The sequence below is a fragment of the Asterias rubens genome, chromosome 19, assembly GCF_902459465.1.
Source record: "Asterias rubens chromosome 19, eAstRub1.3, whole genome shotgun sequence".
Classification (NCBI taxonomy): domain Eukaryota; kingdom Metazoa; phylum Echinodermata; class Asteroidea; order Forcipulatida; family Asteriidae; genus Asterias; species Asterias rubens.
The window spans coordinates 1,769,518-1,784,751 of NC_047080.1; the positions used below are offsets into that span (position 1 = coordinate 1,769,518).

Here is a 15,234-nt window from a genome sequence, read left to right on the forward strand (position 1 = left end):
CTACTCTTTTTAAATAGCACCATGTAATGGTTTACAAGGTGTTGTGGCGCAACATGCAGCCAATCCAGACAGGAACACCAGGGCAAACCTCTTCTCTTTCCGATAAGTGCACTTCCACTGGGTCCTTAACATGCGTTTCGCAACACACTGGACCAACAGCTTTAAGTCCCATCCGAAGGACGAAGCAATGGTTAAGTGTCTTGCTTACGGACACATTAGTGTCACGACTGAGACTGTAAACCCACACTCTGCTGATCAGAAACACCAGAGTTTGAATTCGGTGCTCTGAACTGCCCGGCCACGACACACTATGACTTCCCAACAGAATAAAAACCTTTTGACCACCGTCCAAAAATAGCTTCCTGCTTTTGAGCTACTCAAGTTCAACCACATGTGTCTTGTGGCCGACACAGGTGAGCACAAAGTGAATAAGCCATGGTACTACAAAAGAAAATTGAGATTCCAAGAAAAACAGGTGAGGGTCTACCCGCTGCCACACCAAAGCATGAGGTCATCAAATTCTCAACTGACTGTATTATAACCTGCTTTCTTGAACTGTATTTGTACAATTGTAACTCAATTGAAAGAAAATATTTTGTGTGTGTGTATATTTTTTTATGAATGACAGTTCATTGACACAGGAGATAAAAGTTCAACCACAGAGCATGGGGTTCAACAAATCAAGTTGTTTATCAGTATGTATATTGCAGTTTTTAGTGCTTGTGTCCTTTCTTTGTGCTGTGTTGTGTCCACACCGGCGGACTCGAGCTCTTGAGTGTTTTTGAAGCTCCAGTGTTTCTGATCAGCAGAGTGTAAGTTTGAGTCATGGTCATGCCACATTGTTTGTTTGAGCAAGATACCATGTACTTTCAATTGTTTGTCCTTTGAATGGGACATTGTCTTGATGTCTCTTTAACTGTTCCAGTCATGCCAGTACACATTAACATTTCATTTTGATAGTAGAGATCCCCTCTTCAGTGCAAGTAGAAGAAAACGTCAGCCATGCCTTCATACATGTACCATGGACCTTACAATTTATTTCTCCCCCAAACTAAAGATTCTCCTACCGCAACCAATAATTTAGCAATTCCTTCATCATATAATAGGTCTATTCCAGTCCACTAACAGCTCTCTTAACTGTAGAGATGCTAGTATATTGTATCAGGCCTTGAACTTCGCTGTTGAAGGAGCACAGAAAATTTTCCCCTGGAAAGGACACCTCTTTAAGAAAAATGTAAAAAAGATTCTACCTTCTCCAGAAGAATATCAGAGCATACTGATCGGAACGTCGAATCGAAACTAACGGTTCTTTTCATTTAGAGATAGACATTACATGGTGTTAACTTCGACAACCGATTGAGCTCAAATTTTCACAGGTTTGTTATTTTATGCATAAATGTTGAGATACACAAAGTGAGACTGGTCTTTGACAATAATACCAATAGTGTCACATTAAAGAGAGTCATCCCTGAGTTGTACCTCAACCTAAACCTCAACCCTAAATATAGTTAGTTTTACCTCCTTTGATGGAGTAGATTCCTGTCCGACCAATCATTCCCCTCCACGGTCTTTCCTTCTTCTCATTAGTCTCCCTCGACGATCTCATTATTCCCAACCCCCCGGAACTAATTAAATTTGCCAAAACGCCATTGTATATTAGGGGAAACAATTATCTCCGGTACAACTGTGACTAGGCAAAATTAACCGCTAACAATGGCACGGTGAACAATGGCTATTGGGATTATCTACCACGCCCAGTTGTTGGCATTCAATTGTGTGAAGTACGTGTAGGGAGCTATTTTTAACACATTGGATTGTTTTGTTTGTGATCTACATTTCGGAAGCCTGTTGCGTTAATCAGTGCTGTGTTAATCCATGATGGTAAAAAAACAAATGGGACCAGTGTAAAACAGCAGTGGACCAGTCAGGTTTACCGAGAAAAGTACAGCACTCGGTACTGTCACTGGTGCCAGATGGCAGGGTACCAAGATACGATACAATAATATTTTACTAACATGCACAACTTTGAGGTGGTTTACAATCAGCCAGCAATAAATAATAAAAAGAAATAATTTGAGGTGATTTACAATCAGTCAGCAGTAAATAATAAGTAGAAATAAATTTTCAAAACAAAGCAGTGCCACAGACCAATTATCTGTGTAGCATTCATAATTTAATCTAATTTACATATCCTTTAAGATGTTGACATCAACTTATTGTTTAAATATTAGAAAAACAAAAATAAAAACAAAGTTTCATTCTCTTCAGAAATTCAAGATGCATAAATTCATGCCGTCAAACGAATCAGCAATATTCAATGACAAAAAAACTGATGTTAATAGCGAGCAATTTCACTTAGAAGTCTTGCACCAAGACTTCATTCATATTCATTTCCAACAGACAGGGAGTAAACATACCAGCAGATTGACACAGCAATGACACTGACAATGACGGAAGCAGACAGTGTGACAAACAGTCTAATAGGGAGGTAAGGAGGAGGCGAGTGGGGGGGGGGGGGGGGGGGGGAGGAGAGAAAGAAAGGGTCACATATGAAACCAAACAAAACACCACAGATAAATATTTGTTAAAAAGTTACATCAAATTTTGACTACATGATAGAAAACCTTGATATCCAATGTGAGAATGTATTGAAATCAAAGACATAACACAGTAAACACAAAGAAAAGTTTCCCCCTAGGTCAGAGCGGTGCGCACCCTATGCCAAGTATGGGATCCAAAAACAGGTCGGAAATATACTTGGCAGGTTTTTCGGGGAAAGAGAAAATCTACATGTCGGCGTTCATGGTACTTTAAAGTTGCGTTTAAATCTGAAAGGTCACTGTATTTATTTTACATACGATACCAAAACAACTGTTTGAAGACTCCTACCCCAAAATACATGACCAAAGCCATAGGCCTGACACTAAAGCTACTGGCTTCAGGCCTGTGGTCCAAATTGAGCCTTGCCCTGAAGGTTTAACAGCATTCCAAAATGCATTTTTTTAACATTTACTCCATCAGTATAAATCACCCACTCCCAAATATTGAACATTGTATGGGGGGGGGGGGTTAGAGAGCCAACATTATCCATTTAAGGAAATACCGGTCCTAGATAACAGATTGCTCACACTGGGTGTCCAATCAGATCCCAATCAACAATCGTTACCGACTAATCATTCTGAAAAATAGTCCCGCAGGAGTCTGGTGCCCCGTTTTTATCAAACGGAATGTTACAAAGACGGCCGTACGTGATCACTGGCGGAGGTAACGGCTGTACGAGATTGCTGGCGGAGGAAATGTCGTACGTAGGATAGCGGAGGAAGGTTAAGGACCGGGAGATGAGATGGTGTTATCAAGTTGTCTCGTGTGTGGCGGAGAGAGATATGAGAATTGGACGTCAGGTGTTGCACCAATCATTGAGTTGTCTTTTGACACTGACAGGGGTTATTTCAACAAGATGACTTTTAAAGGTTGGGTGATAGATTGGTATATACTCCAAAAGTTAATGAGCATCAAATTTAACTTGGTGAGAAGCAAGGTGGCTAATGATGATGGTATTTTGAAAAAGGATTCCCTTTGAAGTAAAGGTTTCTTTGGATAATTTTTAAGCCAAAAACATTTGAATTTCAGAAACGCTTGATTCAGGCATGAATCAATTCTCATATTTCTTCTGAGGGAAGGTGTTCGCTCCTGAAAGCGGCACCCAGAGATGTTGCTACCTTGCTAACCAAGGATGGATTCAATGGAAATAACGTGAGAGTGTTTTTCTGTTTTCTAAGCAAGTAGACACTATATTCCGCTGAAAACTTCACATAGGCAAACAGATACAATAAAAATTGCATCTGTTTGCCTACATTGTATAAATCAGCATTACCTTAAATAAAATATAAAAAAAATCTATAGACCCTGCATTAAAAGCTGGGCTGCAAGAACATTTGCCAAGCTCTTGCCAAGCTCAGAAACACCAAGCTTACCAGCCCCCAAGTATGCCATAATGCCTGCATAATGAGAAAAGTGCTGCCCAGCAAGATGTTTTCCTCGGCAAACAAAAACTTCAAAACAATATTTTCTGTCCAAACAGCTTTATGAAACTTTACCCCTAATGCTACACAGATGTGACCACCCTTCATTTTCTCACTTTTCTTTCAGTTTTCGTTCTGGAAATCTAGCCTCTCTCCATAGGTGGTCCGGCCGTTACTAATAAACGTAAATCCACAAAGGGGTGATTCAAGTGAAAATCTATCAATGTCGTCAGTTTTTTTTATATATCCTTTATGTGAGGTGTTCCTGGACCGATTTATTACTGGTGTTTGTCAATGTCACTTTGGGGGTAGGGCCAAGGACCAGAGGGGCAGCTACATTTCAAGGGAGGGTCATGGTTAATTGCTCCATATGACTCTATGACAGAGATTTTTCCGGTTTCTATCCGTCATTCTAAATACCCAGTTTACTAAGTTGTCTGAGTTTTCTTGGTTTGTTCAACATGTGGTGATTTCTGAAAGACAGGTAGAAAATGAACACTGAAGCTTGTATATAATTACTCAACTTAAAGGCAGTGGACACTATTGGTAATAACTCAAAATTAACATAAAACCTTACTTCGTAATGAGCAATGGGGAGAGGTTGATGGTATAAAACATTGTGAGAAACGGCTTCCTCTGAAGTGACATAGTCTTCATGTGACAAGGGTGTTTTATCTTTCATCTTGCAACTTTGACGACCAATTGAGCTCAAATTTTCACAGGTTTGTTATTTTATGCATGTTGAGATAAAGCAAGTGAAAGACTGGTTTTTGACAATTACCAATTAGTGTCCATTGTGATTTTATTTAAAAAAAAATTATAACCACAAAAACTTACTTAGAAAGAAGAAGCATTGCAGAGCTGTTGACATCATTTTGAGAAACACTTCCCTTCAAACGAATGTAGTTTTTAGAGAGGGATTCAAACACATTTTAATCTGAGAAGGGTTTCTGTATGATTCATTTCTCAGACTGTTTCTTCCAATTATGGATTATTCTTCTTGCGTGGACATAACCGCTCCAGGTTTTTGGCAATAACTCAAAAATGCTATCACCAATTTAACCCTTAGCATTTGATACCATCAGACAGAATGTTTTTGCAATGTATTCAAATAATGGAAAACTCTGTCCAGAACAACGCACCTCTAAAGATAATTCAAACCCAATTCAATTGTTGATGTTCCCATTTCAGCTGGGATTCAACAAACAAAACAAAAAACCGAGGACAACGACTTATCCACCCAACACCTGCGATATCGTCAAGATATTAGACATTAATTTTCTTATTAATATAAACAGTCCAACAGCTGATGTCAATGTGCCATCAAGCCCCGACCCATCTTTGGTACACAGCTATTTTTAATACCCAAGACTAGAATTTCAATACAGAGGCTCCGTGCTGAGAAGCGAAGATCTAGTTCCAGATTATCGGTCTGCAAGCTGGAGGGGGGGGGGGGGGGGGGGGAGGTTCCATCGTCGACTAGACTGGCAAGGTTATTTCTCCCCTGTGACAATTTCTTGTTTACCTCTTCTTCTTCATCATCCCCTTTTTCAGACCATGTCGTACAGTTAATTAAACTTACTTCCAAAATTAATATCCAAGCTTGACATTTTGCATACTGTATTGCCGGGAATTTCATCTTGAAGAGGGCAAGACCGTTTTCATTTTGCCAAGGGCACTTCAGTTGCAAAAATCTTGAAAGATATGAGAATCGTTTGAAGCGGCACCAAGTATATCATGCCCAATATGGTGGCAGAGGGTACCCCCCCCCCCACCCCAAATGGTCTCATGCAGGCCTGATTCTTCACGGAAGCAACGAAGACAATTGCCTCCGTGCCGCCTGGTCATTGCCTTGGTGCCCTTGAAATGCTCACAGTAGAAATTCACAATTTCCTCATAGAGTGCCCTTTACCAAGGAGAAAATGCCTTGGTGCCCGTGCCTTTTCAAAAACGAAGCACACAGGCCTGCTCATGTTTGATTGAACACTCTAATCACTCTAATAATTCCCCAAAGGATGCCTGAGATTACAAGCACACAATGAAGATACAATAGAAGGGGGGGGGTGTTACCACAATGCACCATACTGAGCCCTAAATGGCATTAAGGCCAAGACCAGGGGCAATAGAGGACATGACCTCTGTGGTCTCCTTGTAATTCCAGGACTAATATGTACACGTGTTCATGTACATAGTTGTGAGATGATGTTATATGAAAATACAAATTAAATTGGGGGGGGGGGAGAAGACTGATAGCAAGTCTAGAAACCCTCAAAGGGCAAGACGAATAACCTCTAGCTAGGGAGCCAAGCACTGTCTCCGCCAAGTGTCAAAGGTCGCACACCTGTGTCTGGCGTGCTGACCTCTTGAGATTCAAAACGACCGAAGAAAGAAAGAGCCGTGGACAATCAAGTGCAATAGTGTAGCGATGGTGACACGTTTTTCATGGGTAGTCTGGTTGCCTGCTGTCTGGTGCCCACCCACCGGGCAACCAAGACAAATTATAATTGCGAAATAATTGGAAGTAATAATATGCCATCTGACAAGACATGATGATGAAAGTACAACTACAACATACTGTGGAGACACAAAGGCATTTAAACATTTTTTCAAGTAATTCTAAAATTTAGGATAGCAACACATTAAATTGCTCTACCTTCCAAAGTTCTGTCTTAAAATGTTTCTCTTTGTTAAGCACCTTAGGAAGCTCAATGAAAAATCTGGCCCTTGACCATAATATTAGTAATGCATCATAGAACAATAACAAAGTGAAGAAAGAGTCCATTTATAACCGATAATGATGAAAAACCTAAACCCATGTTTATGAAACATATAAATAGTCATCAATCTAGGGGGTCTTTTGTTTTTTATATCAGTGAATTTTGGAATAAACAGAAGCTGCAATGAAAATCTTGGCTCTCCAGGTCACGTAAACAAAACTCAGGCCACAAAATAATCTTTTCGCTGCGCATTAGCTGACGCATTAGCTGACTATCTCAACATGAATGTCTACAATCTGTTCCATGAAGTAGAATGAGGAGTCTGTCTGGAGCAAAACTAAAGACTAGTGCTAGACCTGTGAGGCCTGAGCAAAGTGTGAAACGAATGTCTCACTCATGGCAGAACACAAAACAGCAGGGCTCAGGAAAACTGGAAGAGCTGGCTGGCATATGGTAACCATTGGCAAAGTCAAATTGTCAATGAGGCTTACTGTGTGCGCATAACATGTAATGGCCTTTGTTCTTCATGTGCATCAATTTTGTATATAGGATTTGAGGCATTGCATGGTGAGGTATCAATGTATATTTGGTTTGCGGTAACACCATGTGTGTATTGCAATTTTGTATTGCACGAAACCATTGAGAATTGAACATGATTAGACTAGTCACCAGAACCATGGAGGTAGAATTCTATCTCCATGCTGAAATATTGCCAGACTACTACAAGCAACAACAAAAACGTTAATTTGTTGTTATTTATGTAATTTATGGTGAACAATTTTCATAGGCCTTTTTCATTTGTAGGGACTCCTTTCTTAAAAAAAGTTTATAATATCAACAGCTGCAGTGCCTCTCAACAAGTAAATTTTGAAGGTCATTAATTTCGCTGGTACAATTACCAATCTATGACCCTACCTAATTAGTTCACCACAAAATGGCAACAAGTCCATAAACCTACATATAAAACAAAAAAGACCAACTCATCAAACCCATCAAGTGCCTCTTTAAGTTTTAAATAACTTCCTAATTGTCTTGTTCTCTAAATTATATTCCCCACACAGCAAGCATCCATCGCTCTTTTGAGTGATCAGAACGGAAATTGAATATATAAATTTCCCCCCCAACAAATTAATTTACATACAATCTAGACGGTCTAGCTTTTTTGCCAGTAGAAGGAATTCTTGTGTAGCATTTGCATGCAATGAGTCGGCAGCCAGAGGGCATTTCACTGCTCATTACAGAGCTACATGTAGTACATACACAATTACGCACGTACCAATACTTATGAGTAAAGCTGGAACTGTCGTCTGTGAAAATGTTTCCTTTGCCTCACAGCCTAGCCTCGAAATTGGTGGGAAAGTCCATCAGACTTGTAGTACACAACTTTTACTGGACTGGAATTTTTTTCACAAAACCAGAATTAAAATGGTAACTAAAAGAACTTTCTAAACAGTTGAAAACTGTACTTTTTTTTAACAAGAAGCAATATTAGATGACTGGAATGCCACAAAGGCCATTTGCCCCGGTCTTGAACTTGGTGCCCCTTTAAAAGTTTTCAACAGACTTTAAGATTTGCCAATGGAAGCAAATGCAAATGAAAATGGCTTTGAAAACTCAAAGATGAAATTCCGTGCCTACAATCGAGGGAATATTTATCAAATTTTGCCATAAGCCTAAAGGGCAATTGTACTTTAGTTTCTAACAGAATGTTCAGTTTTTTATTTTAAATTTAGACTAAAAATTATGATCGCCATTGCCTCACCATGGAATTCCCCTTGATCATCTTTGTCTTGTTCCCCATGTACATTAATAATACTGAACAATGATTCCCATAATACATGGGAGGGGTCAGACTACTCCACCCATACAGCCTCAATTCCGAAGGGTGACCCCCACCATGAAGGTCCACACTGTAATCCCATAATCAAATTATAATCACATGAGGAACACAAAACATCAACTCAGTCCGATCATCTCTACACCTGCTCAGTATCATCCCAAATTGGATTACTTAAATCTAACAAAGATACTCAACTTCCTTCGCAAGATCTCCACAAGAAACGCCTGACGTCTTTTTTTGCCCCCCGTGTCCATACTCTCTTTGTTACGCAAATCCATTCCATCATCCGTGACAAATGAAACAGAGAGCCAAATCACAATGTTGGGTTGGCGATTGGATTGTAATTAAGAAAAACGTGGAGGAATGGAGGTGTGGGCTGAGAGGACATAATGAGGATGTTTACAGGTGAGCGGTGATCAATCAAGCCGGTCGTTTGAGGAGCTGGTCGAGTGTTCAATCGAGTAAGGGTTTGATTAAAAGATGACGCCTGTGATGTTCATTAGAGTAACTATTGTTAACTCTGATTTGTGATTTGTCATTACAAATAATTTGTGATTTGTCATTACAAATAAATGTTTTCCTCCAACCCTTATAGCCTAGAAATGTTGCCCCTGCTCTTGGCCCCCCCCAGAGTAGTTTCCAAAACAGATTTTCCGCTGATGCCCTTACCCTCGACCATTGAAAGTGGGCCTGCCCCTGCGTTTAATTTACACACAAATTTACATTTTCATAATCACCACATAAACACTTTTAACACTAAAAACGTGAATAAATAAAAAGTTATTGGCAGCCTGCCACACATTAAGTAGTTTCAGCCAAAGAAGATTTGTAAATTGTCCAGGAATAAAAAGAGTCCTAGAAAGTGCCAATGTTTATGGCAAATTTTAAATCATCACAGTCTTTCACAGATATACATGAAGCAATCACATCAGATATCTTAAAATTCCAAACAATCTTTAATTCCACCTCTTCAAAAATAGTTCTCTCTGTCACCTGCTCGTTGAGACTCCCTTCACCTACTCCGAGAACTAAGAGGTTCATTTCACTATTGTCTTGACGATAGCAGAACAATCCTCATAGTTCTAAGTTCTAGGAGCTACCCCCTTCACCTACCTTTACAAGGCTCTCGCTGCTTCTGCAACTTCCTACTCAGCTTCTCCTGCCTACAGCGTTCGCACATCACCACTCGGTTCTTACGCGGCGCCCGGTTCGCCTTGTCTCGCAACACCACCACATCAACAAAAGAGTCCGTCTCGGCAACGGGCACCGCCATCGCCACGGGTATCTGCAACATCGGCGATTTGCTCGTCTTCTTATCTCCCTTTGTTAATAAAGTCGGCATGATCTTCGTTGTTGTTCCTTGTCGTATCGGCGTTTCCAATTCCATCCGGGTGAAACTCTGTCCTCTTGTTTTCAAAATATCCTCTCAGCGATTTGTTCTGAAAACAAAACTCGAGGCGCAGGATGTCATTGTTTAGATACAGAAGTGAGAATTTCGTCGTCGTCGGCTCTCGGGCTAATATAAATATTATAAATAGGCACTAGGATAACAAAGACTAGGTTCTCTGCGAGTCCCCCGATAGATCTGGCCGAGGAAAGAGAATCGCCCAGGGGTGTTATCATTCATGAATCACTGGAGATTCTCTGATGATGTGACACTGCCGAAGATATACCATCATTACGATCATCATCAACGCATTGGACTATGTCAACTCAGACTCTCGTAGACACTTCATTTATGCATCGATGGCCACCCATTCATAAAGAAACTCACTCATTAATCACAAACTCGGGAAAATATTATGATGACGAAGGTAATAGTAGATTAAGAAGTTGCTGTTTGGTTCACATAGCGTGCCAGCCAGACTAGCAAAGCGAGTTGCCATTAGCATATCCTTCATGAAAACAAACCTGTCGCAAACTTCACACAGGATATCCACCATGTAGTATCCCTCTCAGCCACTCAACACCCGAAAATAACTCATCGCCCCCTAAAATTATCATACAGTACACCCGAAAAACCCCTAACCCCAATAAGACCAAGAATAAACAGTGTGTGTGGAGTCCCACCAAGAACCTAAGCAGGAAAAAACGTATTATCAACTACATGTGTCAATTGAGTCATGTACACAAAGGCATGCCCTGTGATGTCATCCACAGTGGGCGGGGCTACACCAGCTCCATCAGCCAATAGGAGAACACCAATATGGTCAGTGGCCTCGGGTGATGGAGGGGGGAAAGCCTTGTGTGTGTTCAGTGTTCAGTGTTCACACACCAGGGTGTCAAGTAGTGTTGGTGTTACATGTCAGGGGACAAAAGCCAGGGTGAAACATTTTTATCAATATTTGAGTAGAGCCAGTGAATGAGGTTTTGTCCTTCGGGTTTTTTAATTGACCTTTGTCAAAGTGCAGGTCTGGACAAATTGAAAACCAACACTCTGGCTAGACTGGGAGAGAAGTGTGTACATTGTAAATATTTTCAAAAGAAAATAGATGTAGAATAGAATTGGTAATGAGGTGAGGTTTTTCTCCATTGTGTCATGAATGAGTAAATTCCACAAAAACTGCCACAATGAAAGAAAAATCACTACAATTTGTTTATGTTCTTTAAAAATTACAGAGTAAAACATTTCCCAAACAATGCATACATTGTTGAGTGAACAATCTTGAAGGTAAATACAGGATTGGTAAGAACAAATCAATGTTTAATTTTAGTCTAAGATCCTGCTGACTACGATGGGTTGAAACTATGCTTCTTTTTTTTTTTCTTCTTTTTTTTCATTTATTGGTTGGTAAGGAATTTGCTTTTAACTTCAGCTAACACTAATTTCTGTTGTTTATGAAGTTGACACAAGAAGTATAATATAAAGTCGTTCTTTTCAATGTTAATTTTTAAAAGCACAGTGCACTCAAAACTTGAGAATTAAACATGCTAATATGTAATAAATTAAACATAAACTGACCGTATGTTAACAGTTACCCCTATAAGAAATTTGTATGAATGAATGAGCTGTCAATTTTTTATTGAAGTGGTATAAATTATGTCTCATCCCTCTTCCCTGATGACTAAAGTCAACTGGAGTATCTCGTTTATTCCAATTGAACGATCCAACGATCCGACTGGAATGATGTCTACAGAGGATTGGTTCTTGGACTGTCATTTATCAATCATTCCTTATCTTACAATTCAAGGGAAGTTCCACACATTGGTTGGTTGGTTTTTTGAATAATTTGGGGCTGAACAAAGAAAGAAAATTGACTGGAGTGGGATTGGAGCCTGCCACCTTTGATTGACAGTAAACTGATCTACCGACTGAGCGGTCAAGCCTAATGTTGGCGGTCTCCCTATTTTGTCAATATCTTCATTCCGGGGCGCCAGTCACTGGTCAGAAAACTTTTCAAGCTATAACTACCATATAACCCGGGATTACACTCAAGTAAATACTACAATATGGGAAGTGACAGCAAAGCACCTATGAGCGATGTTGGCAAACTAATGTCTTATTGCAAACCCCACATTTTGTCTCTGACCTCATCTCAGAGGCAACCACTGGTTTCTTAAAGACAGTCAGATCGAACCATCGAGTTGCCAAACGACCCATTCATCTCAGAACAAACACTACTTAAAGACACTGGACACTATTGGTAATTGTCAAAGACCAGCCTTCACAGTTGTTGTATCTCAACATATGCATAAAATAACTAACCTGTGAAAATTGGAGCTCAACTGGTCATCGAACTTGCGAGATAATAATGAAAGAAAAAAACACCCTTGTCACACGAAGTTGTGTGCGTTTAGATGGTTGATTTCGAGACCTCAAGTTCTAAATCTGAGGTCTTGAAATCAAATTTATGGACAATTACTTCTTTCTCGAAAACTATGGCACTTCAGAGGGAGCTGTTGCTCACAATGTTTTATACCATCAACCTCTCCCCATTACTCGTCACCAAGAAAGGTTCTACGCTAATAATTATTTTGAGTCATTACCAATAGTGTCCGCTGCCTTTAAACAAGACTTACCCTTCTGGTACCACCACAAACCTCACCTGTACTCCCACCCTGCAAATTTTCAAATTCTTCTTACAAATTGTAAACAAAACAATTCGGTGTCGAAATATAATATTTCAAACAAACACCATCATAAAGAGAATTAACGAATTCTTTCAAGTGACTCATACATTCCCCCCCCCCCACCACCCTTCTTTACAAAATCAAACAGTTTCAGACCGTCAATAATCCCCGTTTTAATAACATCACATTTAACCAAATATTATTAAACCTAACTGTAATGTACTTTCTCAGAAATACAATGCAGGAAGATGGTGTATTTTGATAAAACTTCACGGCATTCACTTTTTTTTCACAGTACACCCAGGAAATGGAACAGGGGGAAGTTAAACTAGGCCAAATCCAGCGTTTTATTAGAGGTTCCCGGTCGATAAAAATCCTTCAAGAAAACCACATTTTGAACTCGTGTCCACAAACTGAGATGAAAGTCCACAGTACTGAGGGGGGGAAAAAGAGATGTCGGGTCTAAGCAATACAGGAAACAGTGGAGATTCTATAGGCCCGCAAGATTGGTTCATTTCCTGGAATATACTTAGTTCGGCCGTTTCTTCCTCATTCTTAGCATTCTTATATTATCTTTTTTTAACCCTCTTTAAGGCCTGAAGCAAGTTTCTTGTTTACCAGTAGGAGGCAGTGGGTGGTTGAACCCGGAGAAACGAAGGAGGTTTGACTGATGCTGATGAATAACGAATTCCCCGAATTGTAGAGTTTCTTTTCTTTTTCTGTTTCTGTCACTCCACCCCCCCCCTAAAATAACTGATTCATTGGTTTCCAAACCAAGGACCTAAAACCACAGAACAGGTTTCTGTTTGAGGCAAATTCACTCACGATCCACTCTGAAATTTTATTTTGACAACTGTACTCGCGTACCGTGAACCTGGGGTGAGCGAATCGCGACCGAAAAGCAGGCAGTGTATAACCTTCGCTGTTGATGTTTTAGGCGGAAACCCCCTCTTCGACCCCCTAACAATCTCCTAATGACTCCAAAGTATTGTTGACAAAATAGCTTTATTTGATTACTTGTACTGCCATTCTACTTTGTGTCGTTTGACCAGCAATTATATTCCTAATAGAATGATAGCAAGTATATCAACAATGTAAAACCAACAGATTTTGTCAAGCACCTCTTCAACTTTTTTTTCAGGGACTTGATTTTTGTCAGTCCTTTAAAATACGTGACAGATCGGTTGTTTTCATTTGTTTGCAATCATAACACTGTCATCGCCCTGAGGGGGTTAAGCTTAGGAAACTGTCCGTCACAACCGTGAAAAGAAAATTACAGAGAATGTTAGCCCAAAAGGGCAAAACACAAAATAAACGGTAATAAACCTAGCTGGGGACAATGAAAACACTGGTAAATGCTATTGTGTTTCAACTGACCTCTTTTGCAGGGGGATTTTACGGTCCGAGTGTTTCGACAAAGACTCAAATAAATGGCAATCACTGCCGCCACCAGGTTGGCTTTTTGGGCTGGGAAGCCATAAAGCCAAATCAAAAAGACAGTCGCAGGTTTTTATCAACCCCCAGTCTGCCAACCCTATAATGAGCGTACTGCATTGTACAATGCATTGCTGGTACAATAGAATTCACAGATGAGTCATGGGTTGAATAGAAATGGAGCTTTAAATTACAGTTGTGGTTCGGAGATTTATGTGCACTGGTCCGGGCCCAATTTCATAGAGCTGCACAAAATAAATTAAGCAGAACCAAAATTATGACGACGACGGGACATCCACAAGACAGCAGCACTGTTCATGTAGCTGAGAATCTTTACTGGACCAGAATACAAGACTAGAATCAAAATGAGTAAAGACTAGAATCAAAATGAGAAAAACCGTCTTCTCATCTCAACTGTTTCATTTCAACAAAATACTCAAAGAAGATGATCTCAAATAACATTCCTTTTGTGTGCTCAGATGTTTTTTTCACACACTATATCAACCTGTTTACTGGCCCAACATTGAAACCAATGGCCTCGGGCCGGTGATCCAGTGTAAAATTTGAGCCCATATAGGCCTACATGTACTAGTATACAGTTGTACAGCATAGAATATTTAACAATATTCTTTCTGACTCTCCAACAGAAAAAAATTCTTAATTAAGAATATTGATATTTCACAAACAATCTGCCAATCATGATTAATTGGCTGCTTAATTGACAACTCAGAATGAAACACCATCAGCCATGCATGCATGGTGTTCTTGCCATGACTGAAAATGTAAAGTGAGCAGCCAGCAGTTGTAAAGTGAGCCCTCTGTTGGTCACCAGCAGAGATTCAAGTAAATACACTGCACTCCAGTGCCCTGTGGTTTATTATTAAATTAAATAGGTACAGGATTATCAAGGGTCTATCTAATTTCAAGATGCTTAAATTTCTTGCTTCACAAATTTAGTTGCTAAGCGAATGAAAAGCAGGGCACAGATCACAACAATATGAATTACTTAGCGCTTTAGCAGGTAGCTTGTTTCTGCTAAGTGCTAGTGAGATACTCAGTGTCATAAAAATAAAAAAATTGTATTCCTACATGTCTGTATTTGGTTGAACCCTTACACAAATAAGTGAAGGGCGGTTTACTCGGTCTTTCC

General features: G+C 39.8%; 1 protein-coding gene across 1 annotated transcript in view; it reads right to left on the minus strand.

Moving 5' to 3' along the window:
- LOC117303017 (tyrosine-protein kinase ABL1-like) overlaps positions 1 to 10,579 on the minus strand; it is a 32,237-nt gene extending 21,658 nt beyond the window's left edge. Inside the window, exon 1 of the mRNA XM_033787047.1 lies at positions 9,693 to 10,579. Within this exon, the coding sequence (XP_033642938.1) occupies positions 9,693 to 9,966 (274 nt within the window). The 5' untranslated portion in view covers positions 9,967 to 10,579. The remainder of the gene's footprint in view (positions 1 to 9,692) is intronic.
- Between the last annotated feature and the right edge of the window lie 4,655 nt (positions 10,580 to 15,234).